The 27,027-nt window shown below is 40.6% G+C and overlaps 1 protein-coding gene and 1 pseudogene across 1 annotated transcript; both read right to left on the bottom strand.

Annotated features, from left to right (window-relative positions):
• LOC147371662 (tubulin alpha-1B chain) lies at window positions 1-3,476 on the bottom strand. Its single transcript, XM_086399625.1, has 4 exons — window positions 3,380-3,476; window positions 1,803-2,025; window positions 1,511-1,659; window positions 1-1,156 (listed from the first exon to the last, which is right to left on the bottom strand). The coding sequence occupies exons 1-4, from the start codon at window positions 3,380-3,382 to the stop codon at window positions 176-178; spliced, it is 1,356 nt and encodes a 451-aa protein (XP_086255751.1). The 5' UTR covers window positions 3,383-3,476; the 3' UTR covers window positions 1-175.
• Window positions 3,477-3,497: 21 nt separating this feature from the next.
• LOC147371661 (10 kDa heat shock protein, mitochondrial-like) lies at window positions 3,498-16,805 on the bottom strand (annotated as a pseudogene).
• Window positions 16,806-27,027: the final 10,222 nt, after the last annotated feature.

Raw genomic sequence — 27,027 nt, 5'->3', positions numbered from 1 at the left:
TTTTCTTTCTTAAAATCTTTACTTTTGAGACAGGACATAAGTGTTACAGACACACATGGAAAAGCAATACATGATCATAGTTGAAAGCGAAGACAATCTAGTCAGAAAGTTTTTACGCCTGTCAGCTAATGCTGAAGTTGAGTATGACATGCTGCAAGGCTCAAAGGAATGGTAATTAATATTCCTCTCCTTCTTCCTCTCCCTCTCCTTCCACAGAATCCACACCAACCTCCTCATAATCCTTCTCAAGGGCAGCCATGTCCTCACGGGCCTCAGAAAACTCTCCTTCCTCCATGCCCTCACCCACGTACCAGTGAACAAAGGCACGCTTGGCATACATCAGGTCAAATTTGTGGTCCAGGCGAGCCCAGGCCTCAGCGATGGCTGTGGTGTTGCTCAGCATGCACACAGCTCGCTGTACTTTGGCCAGGTCGCCACCAGGTACCACAGTGGGAGGCTGGTAGTTAATGCCAACCTTGAAGCCAGTGGGGCACCAGTCCACAAACTGGATGCTGCGCTTGGTCTTGATGGTGGCAATGGCAGCATTGACATCTTTGGGAACCACATCACCACGGTACAACAGGCAGCAGGCCATGTATTTCCCATGGCGAGGGTCACATTTCACCATCTGGTTGGCTGGCTCAAAGCAAGCATTGGTGATCTCTGCTACAGAAAGCTGTTCATGGTAGGCTTTCTCAGCAGAGATGACAGGGGCGTATGTGGCCAGAGGGAAGTGGATGCGGGGATAGGGCACCAGGTTGGTCTGGAACTCTGTCAGATCCACATTCAGGGCGCCATCAAACCTCAGGGAAGCAGTGATGGAGGACACTATCTGGCTAATAAGGCGGTTAAGATTTGTGTAGGTTGGGCGCTCAATGTCGAGGTTTCTACGACAGATGTCATAGATGGCCTCATTGTCTACCATGAAGGCACAATCAGAGTGCTCCAGGGTGGTGTGGGTGGTGAGGATGGAGTTGTAGGGCTCAACGACAGCTGTGGAAACCTGGGGGGCTGGGTAAATGGAGAACTCCAGCTTGGACTTCTTGCCATAATCGACAGAGAGGCGTTCCATCAGCAGGGAGGTGAACCCAGAACCAGTTCCCCCACCAAAGCTGTGGAAAACCAAGAAGCCTTGAAGACCTGTGCATTGGTCAGCCTGTTAAAAGAGGAATAGAAAAAACATAGTTATTGTTCTTTCTGATGTCATCATAGTAAAGACTTCTACTTTTCATATTAATCCCAAAAAGATTGTATTTTGACATGAAACGCTTAAAAAAAAAAAAGTAAATCTTCCCTAAATTACTCAGCATTTTATTAAAATTATCTTCATAAATATTTATCAAGTGACATCAAATAGTCCATATTTTAGTTGAACTTTTAAAAAACTATAAAGGAATAATTAACCTCACTCTTAATTGCATTTCAGTTGTTTTTGAAAAAAAAAAAAAAGCATATTTCAAAAATCTCTCTTTGGTTCATTAATTTACTTTATTCTTGAGAATACACATACCAGTTTCCGAATTCGGTCCAAGACGAGGTCAATGATCTCCTTGCCAATGGTGTAGTGACCCCGGGCATAGTTATTGGCGGCATCTTCTTTGCCTGTGATGAGCTGCTCAGGGTGGAAGAGCTGGCGGTAGGTGCCAGTGCGAACCTCATCTGGAAAAGGAAAATGAAGCAGCCACCCATCATTAACAACCCACACAAGTCTGCTCCACCCCAGGCTATCAGTGAAGCCCACAGGACACACCTCCTGTCCCAGACCTCCAGGATTCTCATCGAAGCTACTGAGGTCAACTCACCAATGACTGTGGGTTCCAGGTCTACAAACACTGCCCTGGGCACATGCTTGCCAGCCCCTGTCTCACTGAAGAAGGTGTTGAAGGAGTCGTCTCCTCCCCCAATAGTCTTGTCACTTGGCATCTGGCCATCGGGCTGAATGCCGTGTTCCAGGCAGTAGAGCTCCCAGCAGGCATTGCCGATCTGGACACCAGCCTGGCCAACGTGGATGGAGATGCACTCACGCTGTGAGAGAGGGAAAAAAACCGCATTAAAACACACACACAAAACCCACAAGACATTTAACAAAAATGCTAAATGTTTATGGAAACCTAATCTTAAATTTCCTTCTAAAATGGAGTGCTTTTTAAAAAAAATCTAGGGTAGAAGGGCTATAATTCTGATGTACATTGCTTTTAATTAATTTCCTTTCCCCGTCTAAATCGGGAAGGCCTCCTTCTAGACCAAGAACAGAGCTTAGTCATTGCTTCCTCCTTTGAGGATCAAGATAAAGAGGAGGTCATCCATTTAGCGCCCAGAGCCCAGAATGCCATTCTAGAGTAGGTGGCCAGATTTCCGGGCAGCTCCCAGCACAGGAAGCACGTGGCCAGAGCAGTGCAGAGGAAATGCCTGGCCACAGGGACGAGGGGGTGGGGCTCTGCGGCAAAGGATGAATGAGCAATTCAGGGCGCGCGCGCCCGCGCCCCTCTGCGGTTCGCGGAATCGCGCAGCTGCAGAAACTCTTAAAAGCCACGTCTGCAGAGGCGCAGCCATGGCCGACCATCTTCGCTTCGTGCAGGCGTGAAGCTCAGTTCAGCATCTCCACACCTGTCACGACGCAGCAGGGGATTATTGGAGACCCAGATCCGATTTCTATTCCCTCAAAACCCCCACCGCCACCACCTGCTCCCACACGCATTCCTAAAACAGCGGAGGGAAGGGAGAGACAGATGGCCTTTACAGGCTGCTGAGAGCTAGTTGTCTTAAGATATTGGTGCAGTGCAGCACATCGATAAGGAGTCCTCCACATTCACCTTACTCCTTATTTTTTAAAGGAGAACTCAGGGTAACAGGAAACAGGCCCTCCAGTCATAGACCTGCAGCGCCCCAGCGCGCACGCGCGTACCGCAGTGGCGGGCTCCCGGCCACTCCCAGGCGGGAAGGTAACGGTCGCGCGTGCGCAGTTCCTTCCCGCCTCCGGGTTTCATGCTGAGGAGGAAGTGAGGGCGGGGAGAGCCCGCGCGCGCGCTCGCTAAAGGCTGGGGAGAATGTAAGAGGGGGATGGGAATGCGCGGGAAAAGACTGCAGGGTCTTGGGGGCGCCAAGCCCAGAAGCTAGGGCTAAATGAGAGCGCTAACCATGGTGAAGGAGAACCAGTGCCCCGCCATCCCGTTCTACACTCTCAGAAGAAAAGGCGGTGGCCCCCTTCCTCCTGGGCCCCAGCCTTTCTCCACAAATCGAGGTCTATCTACTCTCACCCTCGGCTCCCGCCTCGCTCTTCGCCCTCCAAATGGACAGCGGTGGGGCCAGCCCTGTCCAGCTAGAAGCCCTTAGCGATCCCCTGGCTCGTTTTCCCTAGCGAAGTCGACGGTCTACTCACCATGGTGGCTACGGGTCAGCAGGCGCAGGCAACAGGAGTAGACACGGGTCCCGGTTACTGTCCCCGACAAGCTAAGAGTCGAGGTAAGTAACGCACTGGAGCGGGGGCGGTGCGGGAGCTACTTAAGTAGCAGTCCGGGGCGGGGCGGGCGGGCAAAGGCGGTGCAGTGGCCGCAGGCCCCTCCTCCGCCCGAGCGCACCCACTGGGCGCCCGGCTCAGCAGCCGCAGAGGCGGGTTCCTGGCCCCGAGCGGCCTCCCCGCGCCCGCCGTGCGGGGCGGGGTCCGCCGCGCCTGCGGATCGCGAGCTCCGGTGCTGCAGTCTTTGGCGCATGGCTGCAGGAGCCTGGGCGGGGGTGACGATGGGGGTGGGGCGCAGGTTTGGAAGAAACCAACACGGGAATGAGGGCTCGATTGCCGTTATTTTGGGCGAATCTTAAGATTTAAGAAGTCTACACAGTTTTAAACATGTAGAAATGCAGAAATGAAATGCAGAAACTTCTGGTCCAGATAGCTCAGCTGGTTATTTCCACGTTGTCATCATTTGTCAATGAGTTTTGTTTTTCTCTTCCTAGTTTCTTTAAAATGGCAGTACAGAATGCATTTATCTGATAAAGTGGAGGAGCAAGGTTTAGAAAAAATTGAATAGTTTTACTTGGTTTACTTGTTCTTTAAACTAAAGGCCCCAAATAGTATTTCAGTCATTTAAAGAGTAAGCACCTAAGCACTGAACAACTGAGCTGTTAAAAGGGTAGGGTAGGCCCCATTTTCAGACGGAAACCAATCAACTTTATCAAACAGCTCTAGGGCCTTTTAGAACGAGAGATTTAAAGACACATCTCAAAGTTGGTAGCCGAATTGAAGAAGTAAGGACAGAAGCTTGGGGAGAGAGGAAATTGTTTGACTACCAAAGATGTTAAGAGGTAGAGATTCCTTGGACTAGAGTTTTGTTTTGTTGTTGTTGTTTTTTGCGGGGGGCGGGGCGGGTTGCTGCGGTGGGTCATCCTTGCTGTATGCGGGTTTTCTCTAGTTGCGGCAATGGGAGGCTACTCTCTAGTTGCGGGCCACAGGCTTCTCATTGCTGTGGCTTCTCTTGGGGACTGCGGGCTCTAAGGCGTGAGGGCTTTAGTAGTTGTGGCTTTCGGGCTCTGGGGAGTTGGGGGACTCAGTAATTACTGGCAATTGGGCTCAGCGACTCTGAGGAATGTGCGATCTTCCCAGACCAGGGATCAAACTCATGTCCCCTGCATTGGCGGGCAGTTCTTAACCACTGAATCACCAGGGAAACCCTAGAGTTTTATAAAACCTTTTTTTTTTAAATTGACGTACAATGTAATTGACATACAAAGTTACATTACTTTCGAGTGTACATTGTTGCATTACTTTCAAGTGTACAACATTGTGATTTTACATTTATATACATTGTCACTCTTAAAACAACCAGTTATTTAAGCAGCAAGATGGGTTTATTTAGGAACAGAAGAGAATCACAATTTGGGACAGGCAAGTTATGGGGAGTCAGCCAAATCCAGAGAACAAAGGAGAGTGCTTTTATTTGATTTTAAGAGGAAACTGTAGGGGGACTGTTTGAAGAAAACTTCATGGAGAAGAATGAGAGTTCAAGATTGCTGCCATTTCTCACTGGCTGTAAGTGGTGGTTATAGTTGTTGGGACAGGGAGGGATCTGCCTTCCTTTTTATAAAAGCAGGAGATGAAATACCTGTGTTAAAATGTCCTCTCTCATACCTTAAGAAAAGTAAGATTCTTATCTTCCTTCTCCCTGCTGGTTATGCAGACTGCAACTGGTGCTACATGTACTGAGAGTCCTTCCTCCTTCAGGGCTTCCTGACTCCATTTAAAATGAAGTTTCCCTTATTTATGTTCACATTTACCCCTTTTGATCAAGATCTTTCCTCAAAAGCATTGCTGATCAATGCAGATGTAATGTAAAGAAGGCTTAGTATTATTTATTTGAAAGTGCTTTCCATGTAATTTAACATATCAAATAAACCTAATTACTCTAATATCTTTCTTTTTATAAGGAGAGAGAACAGGTCTTTTGAGATGCTCCAGGGCTCCTCTGGGAAAATGCCAGTTAGTCTAAGGACAAAAAGTCTTAATTTAGAATTTGATTTTAGTAATGTTTGTCAAAAATATTAGAAGGTTCAGACACTTAACTAAATAGGATCACAGATAATTATGAAATAATCTTTAAATATTCATTTTACCCAAGTGGTAAAAAGATTTCAAAAGCAATTGTAGAAGGTTACATAGCTGCAAGAAGCTTTAGCTCTTTTACAAGTTGATTTTGGCAAGGGATCTTCTACAGCAATCTGTATTTTTAAGAATGTCTTTTTTCCCTCATAAATCCAGTTTTATTAGTTCAAATATTGTCTTCTCAAAAACTTACAAAGCTTATCTAGAGAAGAAATGATGCAAGGCAATAGTTACAGAGTAACTTCAGGTTTATTCTTGGAGGAGAGCATATTTACCTATATTTGTTTGTGAAGTTGCTTCTTGTGTCTGACTGTTTGTGACCATATGGACTTTAGCTCACCAAGCTCCTCTGTCCAGGGTATTCTCCAAGCAAGAATACTGGAGTGGGTTGCCATACCCTTCTTCCTGACCCAGGGATCTTCCTGACCCAGGGATGGAACCCTTGTCTCTTAGATCTGCATTGACAGTTGGGTTCTTTACCACTAGAGCCACCTGGGAAGCCCCATAGGTAAATATGCATTACATTAAATGATTATAAACTCCTACATAATATAGTTAAAATAAGTCATATGCTTTTTGGAAATTACAGTGTAGTTTCATTCTGAAATAGCTCTGCTATACTTGGAATGATAGAACAGGGAGGGGCAACAGGATCCCCATGTTATTGCTGGAAAGGGTTGTTCTAATATGAGTAGGCAGAATAAAAGTTTGAAAGGTGGGACAACAATTTCTAAACTGATGGCAGATTTACAAATATCTGGGAAGCTACCAGCAGAATTCATCAGCCTTGCAAGTAGTTGTAAGAAATGGAGGATGTTCTTTTAAAGAAGGACTGCTGCTTGGCTGTAAGTCTGAAAAGACAAGGCAACAAAGTATGAGCCTACCAGAGAGTGACTACAGCCTTGAGCTGTCATCTGCTTATGTATAAGGCAGCAAGAGGGGTGGTTCTTGTTTGGCCTTTTCAGCTGGCTACATAGACCCTTTTTGTTGCTTAATTTACTGTGGCATAAGAACAGCAACATTCAAATGAGTTGGATGATTTCACAGTAAGAAATGAAGTGTATTTATGGCCCAGCACATACTTACATATATAAAGCCATGTAAGTAACTGAAATGAAAGTTTAATAAGCTGACATGTATTTCCTATGTTTAGTATATGCCATGCATGTATTCTGGTTTACATTTTATGAAATTATTCTCTTTTATTTATAGATAATAAATGTAACTATCTATAAATTATAGATAAATTGAAGACACATAGTGTCCATTTGTCTATACAGATAAATATAGATTATATATATATTTTATATTTAAATACATGCTAATCTTAATTAACCAATGTTCCATAATCGCCGTTTGAAGAAATAAGGAAATTACAGTAAATCCTCCCACAGTGGTAGGAGAAAACTTTGATGGGCATTCCACTGTTTCTTAGCTTCCAAAGGGGTGCTTGTTGCTTTGCCTTCATTTTCTCAGTATCATTCCACATAGTTTGTGCAGTTAATTTATGCTTATTACTCTAAATGTTTGACACTTTCTCTTTGATTAATTTTGTATTCTCAGTTCTTTTTCTGACCTTTTAAACTGTTTGTAATCTTTGCTTCCCACTGAAAACTAGAAAGCAAATTGTTAACTGTTTATCATATATGAGTATCCTGCAGTAGATTAGCAAACTTACAAACACATTTATAATTTTTATTTATTTATTTGTGGCTGTGCTAGGTCTTCTTTGCTGTGTGCAGGCTTTCTTTCCAGTTGCAGTGCAAGAGCTTCTTATTGTGTTAGCTTCTCTTGTTGTGGAGCACAGGCTCTAGGGTTCGTGGGCTTCAGTAGTTGTGGCTTGCAGGCTCTAAAGTGCAAGCTCAGTGGTTAGTTGCCTTGTGGCAGGTGTCCTGAACTGGGGATCACACCCTCATCGCCTGCATTGGCAGGCAGATTCTTAACCACTTGACACCAGGGATGCCCATATATACATTTATAAATGCTTCCTCATAATAAAATTTTTCAGTATGGCATAAAACATTTGTTACTGGACCTAAATATTTTTTGTCTCTGTAAAAATTAAATAACCCAAAGTAGCTACATTTATGTTTGCCATTTAATGTTTATTTTAGTTGGAAATGATTAGATGATTTAGATATTCAATGGAAATCCATTATTTTGTTTAGCTCAGTATAAACTTTTATTTTCATGTAAAATAAGTTGTTTTTAACAGTGATGCTTGGATTAGATGTTAAACAGCTAAACATCATCTTAGGTTTTTGTTTTGTCTTTTGCTGTTGACAAATTCTGTAACAGAAATAGCATGAGGAAGAGGAGAAGGGGACAACAGAGGATGAGATGGGTGGATGGCATCACCAACTCGATGGACATGAGTTTAACAAGCTCTGGAAGTTGGTGATGGACAGGGAAGCCTGGCGTGCTGCAGTCCATGGGGTCGCAGAGTCGAACATGACTGATCGACTGAACTGAACTGAACAAAAATGGTAAACATAGACTGTAAAAATTCATAGTTCATATTGAATGATTTTCTTATTCAGATTTGTTGAAAGCTTTATCAAGTCAGAATAAGAAAAAAAATATATATGTAAATTTTTTTTGCCACTCCATGAGGCATTTGGGGTCCTAGTTCCCCAACCAGGGATTAAACCTGTGCCCCCTGCAGTGGAAGCACAGAGTCCCAACCACTGGACCACCAGGGAAGTCCCTCTAATAATTATTCTTGTAGTCATAAACCTTTAAAATGGTTTTCAAGTCAAAATCCAAATTTGTGCACGTGTCCCAAACAGGGTCATAGGAGATAGGAATATATTTGAATATTGTCTCACTTTTCTTAAAAGAAGATGGAAAATAATTAGCTTGACTGGAAAGATGAGTGTTAGCGAACCACACTGCTGAACTCCATTTTGCTGTCTGCTCTGGATGAAAGCCATTTGAAAGCAGACACCTCCCTCCTCCGAGCTCTGCAGAACCTTAGAGCGTTCATTGCAGAAAATTTCTCCTGCAGGCCCATATGTTTCCCCAGATACCTTTCTAAAATCATTAGCTTTGCTAACCTTTTAATCTGTGAATTCCCCTGCTGTGAATGAGGAAGTATTTGAGGTTTTTTTTTTTTTAAGATCCCTGATAATACCTTAGATTTCAGAGAGAGTAGCAGAGCCATAAGAGACCTTTAAATATAATCTAGTCTGGTATCTTTATGCCAGAAAAATGTTGAATAATGCTAAGGTGGTTTATATTGCTACCTTTTAGTATCTAAGAGGAAAGGCTGACTTTTTTTCTTCTTTTTCGCTCATACCAAATTTCAATTCAGTTCCGTCGCACAGTCGTGTCCACCTCTTTGCGACCTCATGGATTATAGCATGCCAGGCTTCCCTGTCCATCATCAACTCCTGGAGCTTGTTCAAACTCATGTCCATTGAGTCGGTGATGCCATCCAACCATCTCAACCTCTGTCGTCCCCTTCTCTTCCTGTCTTCAATCTTTCCCAGCATCAGTGTCTTTTCCAATGAGTCAGCTCTTCACATCAGGTGGCCAAAATATCGGAACTTCAGCTTTCACCATCAGTCCTTCCAATGAATATTCAGGACTGATTTCCTTTAGGATGGACTGGTTTGATCTCCTTGCAGTCCAAGAGACTCTCAAGAGTCTTCTCCAACACCACAGTTCAAAAGCATCAATTCTTCAGCACTGGAGCCTCGTGGGCTGCCGTCTATGGGGTCGCACAGAGTTGGACATGACTGAAGCGACTTAGCAATAGCAGCAGCAGCTTGCTTTATGGTCCAACTCTCACATCCATACATGTCTACTGGAAAAACCATAGCTTTGACTAGACGGACCTTTGTTGACAGAGTAATGTCTCTGCTTTTTAACATGCTGTCTAGGTTGATCATAGCTTTTCTTCCAAGGAGCAAGCATCTTTTAATTTCATGGCTTCAGTCACCATCTGCAGTGATTTTGGAGCCCCCCAAAAATAAAGTCTGTCACTGTTTCCACTGTTTCCCCATCTATTTGCCATGAAGTGGTGGGACCGGATGCCATGATCTTAGTTTTCTGAATGCTGAGTTGTTTTTTTTTTTTTTTTCTGGCTGTGCTGGATCTTAGCTGCAGTGTGTGGGTTTCTCATTATGGTGGCTTCTCTTGTTATGAAGCATGGTAGGACCCAGGCCAGAGCTGGGCTCAGTAGTTGTGGCATATGGGCTTAGTTGCTCTGTGGGACATGGGATCTTCCTGGGTCAGGGATTGAACCTGTGTCTCCTGCATTGGCAGGCAGATTCTTATCTGCTTTACCACCAGGGAAGTCCCTGAATGTTGAGTTTTAAGCCAGCTTTTTCACTTTCCTCTTTCATCAAGAGACTCTTTAGTTCTTCTTCACTTTCTGCCATAAGGGTGGTGTCATCTGCATATCTGAGGCTATTGATATTTCTCCCAACAATCTTGATTCTAGCTTGTGCTTCATCCAGCCTGGCATTTCACATGATATACTCTGCATTGAAGTTAAATAAGCGAGGTGACAATATACAGCCTTGATGTACTCCTTTCCCAATTTGGAACCAGTCTGTTGTTCCGTGTCCGGTTCCATCTGTTGCTTCTTGACCTGCATACAGATTTCTCAGGAGGCAGGTAAGGTAGTCTGGTATTCCCATCTCCTGAAGAATTTTCCACAGTCTGTTGTGATCCACACAATCAAAGACTTTGGCGTACATAGCTCTATTTGTTTATATTATATATAGATATGTATACTTTGTCTATATTTAACAACTGAATAGTAGTTATCTATCACTTGAATATAAACAGTATTATCCACTGTCTTAACTTTTTAACTGATTTTGTAGGTCTTTTTGTCAGAGTGTTTCAGGACCTGTAACTATTTGGTCTGAGTCTGATATAGTGGGAAAACCCTGTGTTGCTATTTGAATCTCCTTTCTTTGCTACTTAATATCCGGGCCATTTGCTACTTTCTAACAGTCGGTAATGGGTGTTTTTTTGTTTTTTTAAGTCAGTAACATTTTTGATAGTTCCATATTTGGTTTAGACACAAAACTTTACAAAGTATTTTGTTCATTTTACCAATCCTATAATGAAAGACAAAAATAATAAATAGAAACAAGTTTCTAAGCATCAACTATTTTCAAACACTTGACTTTTTATTCTTTGTGTTACAATGTTATAAATTTATATATGGCATTTTGTGTATTTTTCCCCCCACAGATAGATGTATAGGGGAGAGAAAATTGACTTTGATTTCAGATAGTACTAATTTCAATTCTGACTATCAGTTAATAGTGGTATGACTTTACACTCATTATTATCTTTCTCAAGCTTCATTTATGAATGGAAATGAGTATTACCTTTGGAGTCATTTTTTGTTTGGAGTTGTTGTCTGTTTGTTTTGGAAATGTTTAAATCAGTGCAATGAAACTGAATTTTAGAGGCACTGGATGTCATTAATTTGGATATCATTAGTTTATTATAAAAGGAAAGCATAGAAATTATTTACATGAAAGATTTCAAAACTTCCCTGGGATTGGCAGCTTCACGTGGTGCCATCTCAATAGTAATTTATTTCCGTTTACTTATTTTCCAAGAATGTCATCATCTCTAATAAGAAATAATTCTTACTGTCTAGAACCACTTTAATGCCTCCATATTCTAGAGGAAGAATTAACTCTAACTTTATCTCCAACTTTCACAGGAGCTGGTTTTCTTTAGAGCCCCATCCAACAGCTACTACTATTGCTTGAAATACTTTTCCTTGAGGTTTTTCTGGAAGCATAATGCCTCCTTTGGTTACAGTTTCAGTTGTGCTTATTTCAACTAAAATTGGCCAAAGAAAGGAAGAAACTTTCTAAATCCCTGTGATGCCTTGAGCAGCCCCCATTGTGATTAGTACTCTGTGCTTCTGCTACGAGAAGAGACTCATAGTTGAAATCATCTTTTTAACATGCTGTCATGTTCAGTTCCACTAGCAAATTCTATCAGGTTTACCATCAAAATATGCACATTACTTTTTATCACATCGCCTGATTTTGTAGCATTTATAGCATATGAAATTACCTTGTTTGTATATTTATGTTTAAAATTTCTCCTTAATTAAAATGCAAGCTCCATGTCTGTTTTCGTGGAAATCAATTTTGATTGCTGTCTCTGAAACCACTTTTTTTCTCTTATTTGTTGCCAAGATAAACTCCCCTCTTTTTTTAAAGGGTATGCATGTGTTCAATCCCAGGGATTGAGGGAACCCTGTTTCGCTTTGCCAGATGCTTGCTTTCTCAGTCTCCTTCATAACTGGACCCAGTTCTGGCCAAAGCAACATAAAAGGAAGTCTGCTAGGGTGTTTCTGGGAATGACTTTTCTCCCTGATCAAAAAAGATTGCAACTTGAGGAAAGCCCTCTTGTTTCACTCCTATCCCTTGCTTTCAGCTTTTGGAAATATTCTGTGAAGGTATGCCTGAAGCCAATTTAAGACCTTGAGGGTCTTAATGTAAACAGAATCAGAGATGCCAACTGGTGCTCTAACACTGTGAAGCTGCTTAGCCAATCGTAAAGCCACTTTTCTTCAGATTTATTACTACATAGTAGGTGCTTAATATGAAATTTGTTGTTGAAATGTTGAACTTGGTAATTGAACGAACACAAGGTGTGAAGAAAACTGAGAAATGAAGATTAGTTTTCCGGTTTTTGGTTTAAGTAACTGGTTGAATGGTGGTATTTTTCAATGAGATCAGAATCCTGAAGGAAGAAGTGGGTGGGAACTGAAGATGGGACAGAGGAGAAGCTAACAGTTCAGTGTTTGACACATTTTGAGGTTTAAGTATCTGTGGTACATGTACTTGGAGATATTCATCAGTCAGTCATATATGCAGGTACAAAGAGAGAAGAGAGAGATACAGATTTGAAAAGTTTTCAACATAAAGATGATAAATAAGCCATGAGGATGATTAAGACCAGTCAGGGGAATATATAGAGCTAGGAGAGTCATGGTCTTTTTTTTCTTTCCTTTAATATTTATTTACTTGACTGTACCAGGCCAAAGACTATTCTAACTACTGCACAATTGCACTCATCTCACATGCTAGCAAAATAATGCTCAAAATTCTCCAAGTCAGGCTTGAAAAGTATGTGAACCGAGAACTTCCAGATATTCAAGCTGGATTTAGAAAAGGCAGAGGAACCAGAGATCAAATTCCCAGCATCCATTAGATCATAGAAAAAGTAAGGGAATTCCAGAAAAACATCTACTTCTGCTTCATTGACTACACTAAAGCCTTTGACTGTGTGGATCACAACAAAGTGTGGAAATTCTTCAGGAGATGGGAATACCAGACCACCTTACCTGCCTCTTGAGAAATTTGTATGCAGGTCAAGAAGCAACAGTTAGAACCAAACATGGAACAACAGACTGGTTCTATATTGGGAAAGAGTATGTCAAGGCTGTATATTGTCACCTTGCTGATTTAACTTCTATGCAGAGTACTTCATGTGAAATGCTAGGCTGGATGAAGCACAAGCTGGAATCAAGATTGCTGGGAGAAATATCAATAGCCTCAGATATGCAGATGACACCAACCTTATGGCAGAAAGTGAAGAAGAACTAAAGAGCCTCTTGATGAAAGTGAAAGAGGAGAGTGAAAAATCTGGCTTAAAACTCAACATTCAGAAAACAAAGATCATGGCATCTGATCCCATCACTTCATGGCAAATAGATGAGGAAACAATGGAAACAGTGACAGACTTTATTTTGGGGGGCTCTAAAATCACTGCAGATGGTGACTGCAGCCATGAAATTAAAAGACACTTGCTCCTTGGAAGACAAGCTATGACCAACCTGGATAGCAGATTAAAATGTAGAGACATTACTTTGCTGACAAATGTCCATCTAGTCAAAGCTATGGTTTTTCCAGTAGTCATGTATGGATGTGAGAGTTGGACTATAAAGAAAGATGAGTGCTGAAGAATTGATGCTTTTGAACTATGGTGTTGGAGAAGACTCTTGAGAGTCTCTTGGACTGCAAGGAGATCAAACCAGTCCATCCTAAAGGAAATCAGTCCTGAATATTCATTGGAAGGACTGATGGTGAAAGCTGAAGTTCCGATATTTTGGCCACCTGATGTGAAGAGCTGACTCATTGGAAAAGACCCTGATGCTGGGAAAGATTGAAGACAGGAAGAGAAGGGGACGACAGAGGTTGAGATGATTGGATGGCATCACTGACTTGATGGACATGAGTTTGAGCAAGCTCCAGGAGTTGATGATGGACAGGGAAGCCTGGCGTGCTGCAGTCTATGGGATCGCAAAGAGTTGGACATGACTGAGTGACTGAACTGAGTTGGGTCTTAGTTGTGGCACATGAGATCTTTGACCACTGTTGTGGCATGCAGGATCTTTAGTAGTGGCTTTCAAACTTTTAGTTGTGATATGTGGGATCTAGTTCCCTGACCAGGGATTGAACCTGGGCCCCCTGCATTTGGAATATAAAGTCTTAGCCACTGGACCAGCAGGGAAGTCCTGAGAGTTGTGGTCTTAATAGAGAACCTAGCTTTAGTAGGGAATCTGAAGAATGATCATATTTGAAGTAGAGAAAAGGGTCTTCTAAAAGGAGTCTGGGAAGCAATGATGAGAGAGGGATAACTAGGGGAGTTTCACAATCCAAGGAGAGAGTTGCAAGACAGAGAAGTGGCAAAATGTCAAATGCTGCAGAGAAGTTAATTAAAGACTGGAAAGTGTACATTGTGTGCTTGTAGAAAACCATGTGGTTTCTGTTTTTATTTATTTATGGGATAAATATATATTGAGAGCATATGATGGCGGGTACTCCTTTTAAGTGTTAGGTAGTTATAACCTGGGCTTTCCAGGTGGTTCAGTGGGTAAAGAATCCACCTCCCAATGCAGGAGACATAAGAGACAAAGGTTAGATCCCTGGGTCAGGAAGATCCCCTGGAAAAGGAAATGGCAACCCAGTCCAGTGTTCTTGCCTGGAAAATCCCATGGACAGAGGAGCCTAGTGGGCTACAGTCCAGGGGTAGCCCAGAGGGTCACAAAGAGTCGGACATGCTAAGGTAACTGAGCATGAAGCACACAGATAAAACAATGTATAAAATGTCCTTTCTTCATGGAGTTTATATTCTAAGAAGGAGAAAGAAAATGAACATATAGCAAAGAGATGAAATATGTTAGGTACTAGTAGGTGCTGTGAAGAAAAGTAAGTCTGGAAAAGAAATTGAAGTTACAGAAGGGTGCTATTTTATTTTAGTTTTTTGAGGAGTGCTATTTTAGTTAGAGTGATTTGAGAAGGCCTCTCTGAGGACATAGTTATTTCAACAAAGACCTGGATGAAATAACAGAGTGGGCATTTCAAGCAAAGGGAACATCAGGTACATAAGCTCTGATGTTAAACGTGTACATCATTTTTAAGCATCGATAAAGTCAATGATATCAGAGCAGAGTAAATAAGGAGGAGAGTGTTATGAAATGAGGTCAGAGAAGTAGCCATGTAAATAGTCTAGATCATGTTAGGGTCTTTCATACTAGCTGAAGAAAGACTATGTTTTTATTCTAAAAATGATGGGAAGCCATTACATAGCTTTGAGCAAAGATATGACATATTCTGCCTTATCTTAAAAGGCTTATTCTGGTTGTTGTGAGAATAAACTATAGGGAGTTAATAGTGGAGTAAAGAATAGGAGCTGGAAAGGGATTGCAATAACTCAGATAAAAGATTGCTTGGACCAGTGGACCAGTCAGTGGGGGAGGTGGTAGAAAGTGGTGGGTTTCTGGATATATTTTCAAGGTGATGGTGACTGGATTTATTAATGTACTGGATGAAGGTGAGAAAGAAAGAGAGACACCAATCATGACTCCAAAGGTTTGGGCCTGAGCAACACTGGGGAATACTGAAGAAGGAATAGGTATAGGGAAATGGAAGGAATCAAAAGATCAGTTTTGGATGTTAAGTTTGAGATGCAGTATAGACAATGATTAGGCAAAAGGCTAAATTGCGGAGAAGTCACATTGGAGATAAGTTTAGGAATCATCAGAATAGAAACTGGATGAGGTCACCGAGGAAGAAAGTATAGATTAAAAGAGGTCCCAGGACTAAATCCTGGAGCACTCCAGCTTTTAAAGATTAGAAAGAGGATCCAGTAGTTGAAAGTGATAAGGACCAGATAGTGGTGTAGAAAGAAAATCATGAAGAATGTGGTGTTCTGGAAATCAAATGAACTAAGTGTTTCAAGCAGGAAAGTGATAACCATGTCAATTTTTTTTCTGGGAATCTGGGTTAGATGAAGTCTCAGAACCAGCTAGAAGATGTGGCATTGTGGAGGTCACTGGTGACTTGGGCAAGAGTGGCTTCAGTGGAAGGAATGGTAGGGATGAATGTAGGACTAATTGGGATGGGTTCAAGAGAGAATGCAAGGCGAGGAAGTGGAGAAAATGGAATAAAAATCTTTTTTTTTTTTTTTTTTGAGGAATTTTGCTTTAAGAAAGCAAAGGGTTATATAGCTGGGATAGCTGGATAGGGATATTCAATAAGGAGAGATTTAAAAAAACATATTTTAGCATGTTTGTTTGCTAACGAGAATAAACAAAAGAGAGGGAAAACTGATGGTGTGGAGAAAAGGGGATAGTTTAAGGAGCCAAGTTTTAAGTAGTGAAATGGGTGCATGACTGGAGGGGCTAGCCCTGGAGAGAAAGGACTTTGATAGTTCATCCACTGACTTGGGGGGAAACCAGAGTATATGAATTTGGATTCAGGTTGGCAGTTAGATTTGGTGGTGGGAATAAGTGGAATTTTTCCTCTAATTGCTTCTTTTCTCTCCCCTACCCAGTGAAATAAGAGAAGAGGTAATTTGTCCTTATTCTCCCCTCATTTCTTTATAAGAACAGAACCCTGATTTTGTTGAGAGCAGGGTGCTGAGCTTCTGTTCCAACTATTTCATGGACATCCATGTGACTAAATTCTGGTAAGTTATTAGTGGAAGTGGTTTGATGAGGTTTCTGAGAAACAGGATTAACTGAGCTGTTATATGTCTTTGCCCTTTGTCTTTGTCTTACCTAGAATGTGAACATGATGACTGGAGTTCTAGCGACCATCTATGATAAAATAATCTTAAGCCATTGCTAAGGACAGAGGAAGTTAGACTCTAGGTCCCCGATTACATTGTGGAGCTGCCCCACAAACCCTGGATTGCCTACCTCGGGACTTCTCATTATGGTAGAAAATAAAACAATTTATTTACACTTTACTAATTTTTTTCCTCCCTCCCCCTTTTTTGGGTGTGTGTGTGTCTGTTATTTGCAGCTGCTTGTAATTCATAACTGATGTGGTGGTAGGACCATGTGGAATTTTCCTTCTTAATTTATTTTCCTTTTCTTTTTTAAAAAATAAAATAAGAGGAGAGAGGTCATTGGCTGTCTGAGGATTGGAGAGGGAGTGTTGGAAGTTTGAGGGGAGAAAATGTATAAATTAGTCATCTGTGAGAGTGGAAGAGTAAATTAACTAGGGAAATAGAGTAGAATTTTCAGGTATTGTTGAAGGTATAGTAGGGTTTTTAGGCATTTGTAGTTGTAAGTATAAAGTGAAATCAGTCATCCTGCTTATATTTTTCTCTAGTCAGATTCAGCTGCTTAGGTAGAGAGTTGGATTTATCTAGGAACAGTGCTTTGCTAAAACTACTAGGTCACCACTGTGAAACAGAAGACAAGGTAGAGTTGAGTCACTGGAAAGGTAGCTGAATATCTTAATGGATTTTTAAGAACATGTAATGAAAACATAGACTTGAAAACAAAACTTTAAACACATTTTTAATAGATAAAAATTTCCATGATTCAAAAATTGAAGAAATGAAAAGATATATTGAGAAGTTTTGATCCTACCTTGTGATGGTTAATTTTACATGTCAACTTGACTGGGCCACAGGATGCTAAGATAACTGGTTAAACATTATTTCTGGATGTGTCTGTGCGGGTGTTTCTGGAAGAGATAAACATTTGAATTAGTGAACTGAGTAAAAGCAGATCGCTCTCCGTAATATGGGTGGGCACCATCAAATCTGTTGAGGGCCTAAATAGAACCAAAAGGCAGAGAATGGTTGAATTCACTCTCTGCCTGACTTCTGACAGAGCTGGGATCTCCTCTTGAGCTCTGTGCTCCTGGTTCTCAGGTTTCGGATCTGAATAGGAATCTGTATCTTTGGCTCTCCAACCTTTGAACTACATCCCTGGCTTTTCTGGGTCTTCAGTTTGTAGATGGACAGTAGAGTGAGACTTCTCAGTTTCTGTAACCAATACCTTATAAACTCTCTCTCTTTCTCTCCTCAACCTCATTCCCACCTCAACACCAGTTCTGTTTCTCTAGAGAATCCTCACTAAAATATATACTCATGTGCTCAATCATCTTATTCCTCCCCTCTGTCCACTATTGATAAGCATTTGTATTTGTTGTGAATTCTTTTGGTGTTTCTTTATGAAAGTGCATATTACCAAGTGATTGATCTGTTTATTCTTATTTCATTCTGTTCTTAGATACAAAAGGGTAGTAGCAAACTATTGTGCATGCTGTTCTATACTTTGCTTTATTTTAGAAAAATTTAGTTTATTTGGCTGCACCAGGTCTTAGTTGTGGCATGCAGGATCTTTAGAACTAGTGAGATCTAGTTCCTTGACCAAGGATCAAACCCAGGCCACCTGCATTGGGAGCTCAGGGTGTTAGCCACTGGACCACCAGGCAAGTCCCCTCTACCTTGTTTTTTTTTTTCACTTGTCAGTATATGCTAGATATCTTTTCCTATCAACACCTGGTGAATAGTCTCATTATTTTTATTTTTCATCTACAGAGTACTCTGTTGTCATAGGTATATCATGATTTAGTAATATTTTGAAAGCAAGGCCTTTATTTGCAGGAACTAGGTTTTGTTAAGGCTTTGTGGATTTGAAGGAACTAGTGTAGCAGGACTTCATATTTAAAGTTCCTGCCAGGATCCACAAAAATGTGAAGAATGCATGATGATGAAAAAAACCATTATCTCTCCAAAAAGAAGAAAGAATTCAACCAACAAATAGGAAGTGGTGAATCTAAGGCAGAATGATTAATGTTTAGCTGCTTATAGATTACTGTGACAAGATCCAGCGTTCTTATATCTTTCTCCACTGGGCCTTGACCCTGGCTGTTAAGGTGAGGCTGGATTAGCTGGTTGAGGAGATGTTCTAAGCATACAAAATTTGTGTTTCACTTTCTAGGGTATAGCATGGAGAACTGCAAGTCTCTAAAGAAGTACAACGTAGTGCCTGAGCAGGGAAGTAGCCACAGCTGAGGAAAGTGCCTAGGCAGACTAAAAGCAACCTTACAAATTCCTTCCCCATACCCTACCATGATGGGCAAAGCAGCTGAGAGATCCCAAGTACCCAATGGGATGTGGAAGTTCTGAGATGGCTGGCAATCTGAAAGAGACTTCAAAGTTGAGTAAAAAGGACTTAGACTAGAGGCCAAGGCAGGAACCCGATATATCAGCACAGGAAGTCTAAAGACAGGTGTGCTGAATTACAATTCAGCAAAGGCCAGCAAGGACAGAAGATAGTACAGGAGTCAGATTCCCTTCCTCCAATTTAAGAATAATACCCAAGTCCCTCTAGGAACTTAAATCACTTTAGAAAATAAGAGAAAGAGACGATAAAGAGTTTAAGTCTTGATTTTGACCAAATATTCACTTGAATGAGACTCTTGTAAATAGGAAGTAACTGATTTATCTTAAAAGTAGTATTTAAGCTTTTTTTAGTTGCTGGGGGTTTGTGAGATGATGAATTTCAGTTATAGAGAAGGGAAATCCAGATGAACTAAAAAAAAAAAAAATAGACTAATGGGCATTTGGCAGAGATGTGGGAACATTTTGAAAATTTTATATGGAAAATCAAAAAAGGAGGCAGTTATGAAATTCTGAGAAATAAAAATTTGTGTGAGGAAGGAAGCATGATTGTAATACACTATTTGCTTCAGCAATGAGTAATACTTAAATAATCATAGTAGCATAAATACCAGCTTGTTTAAATTGAAACTTTGTCAGTGAGATAATAGCCAGGAAGCGAAATGTGACAAGTATAAAAGAACTAGGTTCTCAACCAATATGGTGAAAGATAAAAATGTCTAAAACTGATAAATCAAGACATTCCAGCATAGGCATATTATTTAGAAATAAGTAGGTTAATTCCAAAGGAAATAGTTAGCTGAATTGGGAGTAATTGCCTCTGGTGAAAAGGTCTAGGTTAGAGGAGGAATGAGGAAGGAAAACTGTTGTTTTAAAATAATAGTACTTGATTTGTGGTTTTCATAAATTTTTTAAATTGAAATATAATATATATATAACAACCTAAATACAGAAAATGGTGCAGCTTGTAAAAGTATAGCTTGAAAAATTAACCTAAAGTGAACAAACCTGTGTAAATTAGAGTTGAGATGAAGAATATTTCATTTTTAAACTATGTACATGTATTCTTTGATAAATCTTTAAAGTTAATAATAGTAAAGAGCTAAGATATCATAGTAAATATAATGGTAAATAATAAAGAGCTAAGATACCAGCAAAGTAATGCTCAAAATTCTCCAAAGTAGGCTTCAACAGTACGTGAACCGAGACCTTCAGATGTTCAAGCTGGATTTAGAAAAGGCAGAGGAACCAGAGATCAAATTCCCAGCATCCATTGGATCATAGAAAAAGTAAGGGAATTCCAGAAAAACATCTACTTCTGCTTCATTGACTACACTAAAGCCTTTGACTGTGTGGATCACAACAAAGTGTGGAAAATTCTTCAGGAGATGGGAATACCAGACCACCTTACCTGCCTCCTGAGAAACCTGTATGCAGGTCAAGAAGCAACAGTTAGAACCAGACATGGAACAATGGACTGGTTCCATATTGAGAAAGAAGTACATCAAGGCTGTATATTGTCACCTTGCTGATTTAACTTCTATGCAGAGTACATCATGTGAAATGCTGGGCTGGATGAAGCACAAGCTGGAATCAGGATTGCTGGGAGAAATATCAATAGCCTCAGATATGCAGATGATACCACTCTTATGGCAGAAAGCGAAGAAGAACTAAAGAGCCTTTTGATGAAAGTGAAAGAGGAGAATGAAGAAGCTAGCTTAAAACTCAACATTCAGAAAACAAAGATCATGGCATCTGATCCCATCACTTCATGGCAAATAGATGAGAAAACAATGGAAACAGTGACAGACTTTATTTTCATGGTCTCCAAAATCACTGCAGATGGTGACTGCGCATGAAGTTAAAAGGCGTTTGCTCCTTGGAAGAAAAGCTATGACCAACCTAGACAGCATATTAAAAAGCAGAAACATTACTTTCCAACAAATATAAGGTCCATCTAGTCAAAGCTATGGTTTTTCCAGTAGTCATGTATGGATGTGAGAGTTGGACCATAAAGAAAGATGAGCGATGAAGAATTGATGGACTTTGGACTGTGATGTTGAAGAAGACTCTTGGGAGTCCCTTGGACTGCAAGGAGATCAAACCAATCCATCCTAAAGGAAATCAGCCCTGAATACTCATTGGAAGGACTGATGCTAAAGCTGAAGCTCCAATACTTTGGCCACCTGATGTGAAGAACTGACTCATTGGAAAAGACCTTGATGCTGGGAAAGACTGAATGCAGGAGGAGAAGGGGATGACAGAGGTTGAGATGGTTGGATGGCATCACTGACTCGATGGACATGAGTTTGAGCAACTCTAGGAGTTGGTTATGGACGGGGAAGCCTGGTGTGCTGCAATTCTCGGGGTCGCAAAGAGTCAGACGTGACTGAGGGACTGAACTGAACTGAGGATAAAGCTAGTAAGATCATCTTAATAGCTTATTTGATTAATGCAGGTACAACTTATAAACTAATGAAAATCAGTTAATGAACCTATTTGTGACTCTCTTTTTTAATTCTCTGCTGCTGCTGCTGCTGCTAAGTCGCTTCAGTCATGTCTGACTCTGTGCGACCCCATAGATGGCAGCCCACCAGGCTCTGCCATCCCTGGGATTTTTAATTCTCTAGATCATATTATAAAAGTTTTGCTATTATCCCAAGTCTTGAACGGTAAAGGTAGACTAGTAGCATAATAGTTTTCAAACACACACATACAAAACCATTGTCTCTTTATGTGATATGTCAAGAAAATTGTTATATCAGAGAAAGTCTGAAAACAGAGAGCAGAACATAGTCAAATTTAATCTTAACTAAGTCCTTCACCTTATCCGAAATACCCAGATAAAAAAATCTGTATCTAGTTTTCTGAGTAGTAAATATTCTTATCCTTCAGCTTTATAACAGAGAAAGGCAATTTATAGCATAGTGTCTAAATAAATGTAGTGCCTACATAAGTGATAATTATTCAAGCCTTGGAAGGATGAAGAGGTTTGCTCTAAAAGAGAACACCCCCTGGAAGTACTTTGTCTCATGACACCACTGTTCCCAGTGTTGTATAAAATAGTCCACTGAGACTTTTATTCATTCTGTATTAGAAAAAAATCTGGTAGGATGCCATCTCTGATATATGCTCTTTGTCTAGTGCATGATTAGATGACATGTGCACATACACACACAGAATCTTTTGTGAGTTTGATTGGAACTGCATTGAATCTATAGATTGATTTGACACGATTTCTCTGGTGGCTTGTATGGTAAAGAATCCACCTGCAATGCAGGAGACCTGAGTTTGACCCTGAGTTGGGAAGATCCCCTGGAGAAGGGAATGGCTACCCACTTCAGTATTCTTGCCTGGAGAATTCCGTGGATTGAGGAGCGTGGCAGGATGCAGTCTATGGTGGTCTCGAAGAGTCAGACACAAGACTGAGTGACTAACATTTTCACTTTTCGTATTTTATGATGTGACCATTCTACTCACAAAGTATATAATTCCATGTATTTAAGTGTGTTTTAGTGTTTTTCAATAAAGTTTTATTAAATTTGTATATTTTGCATATTTTGTATATTATCCCTAGGTACTTTTATATGTTTTTTGATACTGTTATGAACAATGTCCTTTGTAAAGTTAAAATCTCTTTTTTTGATACAGAAAAATGTAGTTGACTTTTATATCCAGCAAGTTATAGTATTTTTTAAAGCATTGCCAACTGTTCTCTTTTCTCTTCTGTAACTGCCATTATTTGCTTATTAGGTTTCCTGGATCTATCCTCTAAGTCTTGTATTTTCTATCATGATTTCTGTTTATGTTTCAGTTCTTTGCTTTGTGGTAATTCTTCTGCTTAATTTTCCAGCCACAATTCAGATCTCAACAGTAAACATTCTATCCTTTAATTCATCTGCAAGTTGTTTTCTTGAACGACCATAGCTTTTCTTTCTATAAATTCTTTACTTTTACCTATTCTCATATATCCTTAAATGTCAGCTTATTACTCATTAGGATTTACATTCTTATTTACCCTTTTTATTGCTAAATTTCTTCTTGCATATCCGTGCTTTCATTAAGGATTCTTTTTCTTTTGCTTGAAGAATTCCCTTTAGTATTCCTTTAATACAAGCCTCCCAAGTGGTGAGTTCTCTTCAGTTTTTGTTTGTCTGAAGATGTATTTAATTTTTATTTTTATTTTTACTTTATTTTTGAAAGGTATTTTTTATTGAGTTTAGAGTGCTAGCTTGGCAGTTATTATCCTACAGCCCAGCATGTCATTCTGTTATCTTTGGCTTTTATCACTCTTGAGAAGCCAACTGTTAGCCAACTGCTGTTCCTTCGAAGATGTGTCTCACTCCTAACTGTGCCTCTCCACTTTTTAAAGATTTTTTCTTTATCTTTTGGTTTCAGCAACTACATTATGCTATACCTAAATGTGCTTTTCTTTGTATTTATCCTGCTTGATTTCATAGGATTTCTTATTTGTGACTTTCATTGGTTTTGAGCATTTTTGGCCATTTTTTTTTCTTCAAATAATATTCCTAGCCCATTGTTTCTCTCTTGTCTTCTTGATCTCTAGTTGTATCTGTGTTAGTTTTGTTTTTTTGTTTTGTTTTGTTTTTAGTGTCTCTTAACGTATTTTATGCTTTTTTCCCTGTATTTTCTTTTCTTTTTTCAGGCCCTGCAGTGTGGCTTGCAGGGTCTTAGTTCCCCAACCAGGAATCGAACTTGGGCCTCCTGCAGTGGAAGCAAGGATTCCTAACCACTGGGCCACCAGGGAATTCTCATTCTTTTTTTTTTTTTTTAATCTCTTAAGCTTCAGTCTGATTTTTCTCACCTGCTTCTAGTTCACTAAGTACCTTTCATTTGTATGTCACTCCAGTATTCTTGGGCTTCCCTGGTGGCTCAGCTGGTAAAGAATCTGCCTGCAGTGTGGGAGACCTGGGTTTGGTCCCTGGGTTGGGAAGATCCCCTGGAGAAGGGAAAGGCTACCTACTCCAGTATTCTGGCTTGGAGAATTCCATGGACTGTATAGTCCATGGGGTTGCAAAGAGTGGGACAAGACTGAGTGACTTTCACTTTCACTTTTGTGTGCAGTGTGCTGTTATATAAGCCCTGTTGAATTCTTAAATGTGATTATTTTTCAGTTCTAGAATTTCCATTTTATATTTCATACAGTTTCCTCTACTGAATTTGTCTGTTTTGTCATTTAATTTACCAAACCTATTCATTGTGGTTGGCACAGTGGTAAAGAATCTGCCTACCAATGCAGGAGATTCACAAGAGATTCAGGTTCGATCTCTGGGTCAAGAAGATTTCCTGGAGTATGAAACGGCAACCCACTCCAGTATTCTTGCCTGGAGAATCCCATGGACAGAGGAGCCTGGCAGGCTACAGTCCATGGGATCGCAAAGAGTTGAACATGACTGAAGTGACTTAGCATTCTCACAAAGAGATAATTTGAGGCTGTGGATGGTATAGTCTTCTTCTTGCAAGGGTCTGACTATTTTAATCTAATCAGGGATTTCGTGATGCGAAGTTGAACTTTAGTATTTATAGGAGCTGGTCTCTCCTTTGGTTTAGGCCTTTGAGGGTTTCAACTAAAAGTAAGGAGTGGTTGCCAGGGTGCCTCTGTCTTATTAGATCCTGAACTTCCAGGTTTTCCCCGCAAGCTCTGTAAGACTATGAGTGAAGTGAATACTGGAGTGGGTTGCCATTTCCTTCTCCAGGGGATCTTCCCAACCCAGGGATCAAACCTGGGTCTCCCACATTGGAGGCAGACGCTTTAACCTCTGAGCCACCAGGGAAGACCAATTTAGTTTCTCAGCCACTTAGCTACTGCTTTCTGCTCATCTTCTCAACCTCTTGTTACTACTTTTGAATCAGTAATTCCTTGAAAGGAAAAGAAGCACTGAATGTTAGACTTATCTCTTCAAACTCCTTTTCTGTCTGAGATTTTAGCCCTCAAGTCCTTGCTGCCTTGGTCCCTCTTTGATATCTACAAATTGAGTGTTTTAATTTTAAATTTTGTTCATGTTTTCCAGTAAAATTGGTATGCAAGAAACTGCACCCTTACTGAGAGCAGAACTCCCTACAGAATAACTTTAAAAATAAGACAACTGATGCAAGACAATGATACTCAGAGCCTACCTTAAGTTATTTGCCTTTATGTAAACACTGCATCAATGTCAGCAAAGTTTGTGTTCTATTTACCTTTGAGATACCTTGACTTTCAAGGGCAACAAGTGAATTTTTCCTTAAGAATTTCTTTTCTTGTTGGTCTTATTTCTACCGTATTTACTGTTTTCTTTGTTCTTTCCCCCACTACTTCCCTCATAATTCTGAGTCTCTAATTTGACTCAGGCAAGATGTGTCTAAATTGTTCCATTAAATTGTATTGGCAGGTGATAAAATTATGGCTCACTGTCTCCCTTTAGCTCTAGAGAATAAGCCAATCATCAAAGAGACTGAGTGAAAACATTCCTTAGCTTGATTTCCCAATACTAAATCTCAAGTAATCTTTTTAGTTTTTATATAGTTGTAATAATAACTTGATAGTGTATCTTTGTAACAAGCTTTCATTTAACTAGAAAGCCTTTAACATTTCCTATTCTCTAGAAATATCTAACAATAATAAAATTTATTACATGATCTTGTCCCATCTAGCCAAGGCTAACTGACCCACAGGAGAAATCCTAACCCAAACTGGTCCAGTCAGATCCTCCCTATCAGAAATTTGACATCTGTGACAATTAAATATAGAGATAGAGTTTTTAGAACTGCATAATATAATACACAGCTTCTAAGGTGGGTTCCCCATTGTACCCCTCCTTCTAGGAGTCATATTCTTATGTAATGTTTTCCCCTTGACTATAGGCTGGACCTAGTGAGTCACTCCTAACAGACTGCAGCAAAAGTAATAAGGTGTTGTTTCTGAGATTAGATTGGATAAAGACTTTGGGTTCTACTTTGAGGGCTCTTTTTTGCTCGCTCTCTCTTTTTTTTTCTCTTTTGCTCTCTTGCTAATTTACTCTGAAGGAAGCCAGTTGCCATGTTATGCTGCCCTTTGAAGAGGTCCATGTGTCAAGAAACTGCATGCAGGAGGTCTCTAGCCAAGAGGCAAGGATCTGATGCCCTCGATTGAATAACTGTCTAGGTACTGAATTCTGCCAACAATGATGGGAGTGAGCTTGGAAAAGAATCCTCCTTCAGGTGAGTCTTCAGATTAGACTGCAGCCCTGGCCAACAGCATGACTGAAACCTCATGAGAAATCTTTTCTAGTACAACCCATCTTGGCTGCACTCATTTTTGTAACACTCGCTTCATCTTCTCATCTGCTTGTTGCTCTAGTCTTTCTAGTATGGCATTACAATTGATCAGCTTCTTTGGTTCTTGTTTTCTGTTGTTTGCTTCATCAAAGTTTTTCCCATGAGTTCCAGTATTAACTCATTTGGTATATTCTCTTGTATATTGTCACTGGGCTGTGTCATTCCTTCTGTAATATGCTGCAGCAAGGATTTCTACGAACGCCACCCAGAATCCTGGGTTTGTCTTTCATCTGTAGGTCAGACCTTGGATGTCTTGGCCTTCTCAATATCCTGGACACTTGATGAAACATCTAGCTGTTGTTTTCCTAAATAATGCCTAACACGGGAGCCAGACTGTCTGCCTAGCAAGCCTTGCCTGGGTCCCTGATGTATTCTCTTTGAACTCTCTGGGTACCTTGCCTGATCTTTTCAAGTTTCTTTTTCTAGGGTTAGCTTCTCCCGTGGTGGCCCAGTGGTAAAGAATCTGCTGGCAATGTGGGAGACCCGGGTTTGATCCCTGAGTTGGGAAGATCCCCTGGAAAAGGAAATGGCAACCCACTCCAGTATTCTTGCCTGGAGAATCCCATGGACAGAGGAGCCTGGCAGGCTAAGGTCCATGGGGTCACAAAGAGTCAGACATGACTAAGTGACTAAGCAGCAACAGCAGCAGCTTCTCTTTCCCATATTATCTTATTTGATAGGAACTAGTTGTCCAC

Source organism: Bos grunniens, chromosome 5 (assembly GCF_055505025.1).
Source record: "Bos grunniens cultivar Pamir isolate PY7600 chromosome 5, Bosgru_T2T1.0, whole genome shotgun sequence".
NCBI classification, from domain to species: domain Eukaryota; kingdom Metazoa; phylum Chordata; class Mammalia; order Artiodactyla; family Bovidae; genus Bos; species Bos grunniens.
The sequence above is the reverse complement of the archived record's forward strand: the minus strand, read 5'-3'. Positions and strand labels throughout refer to the sequence as shown.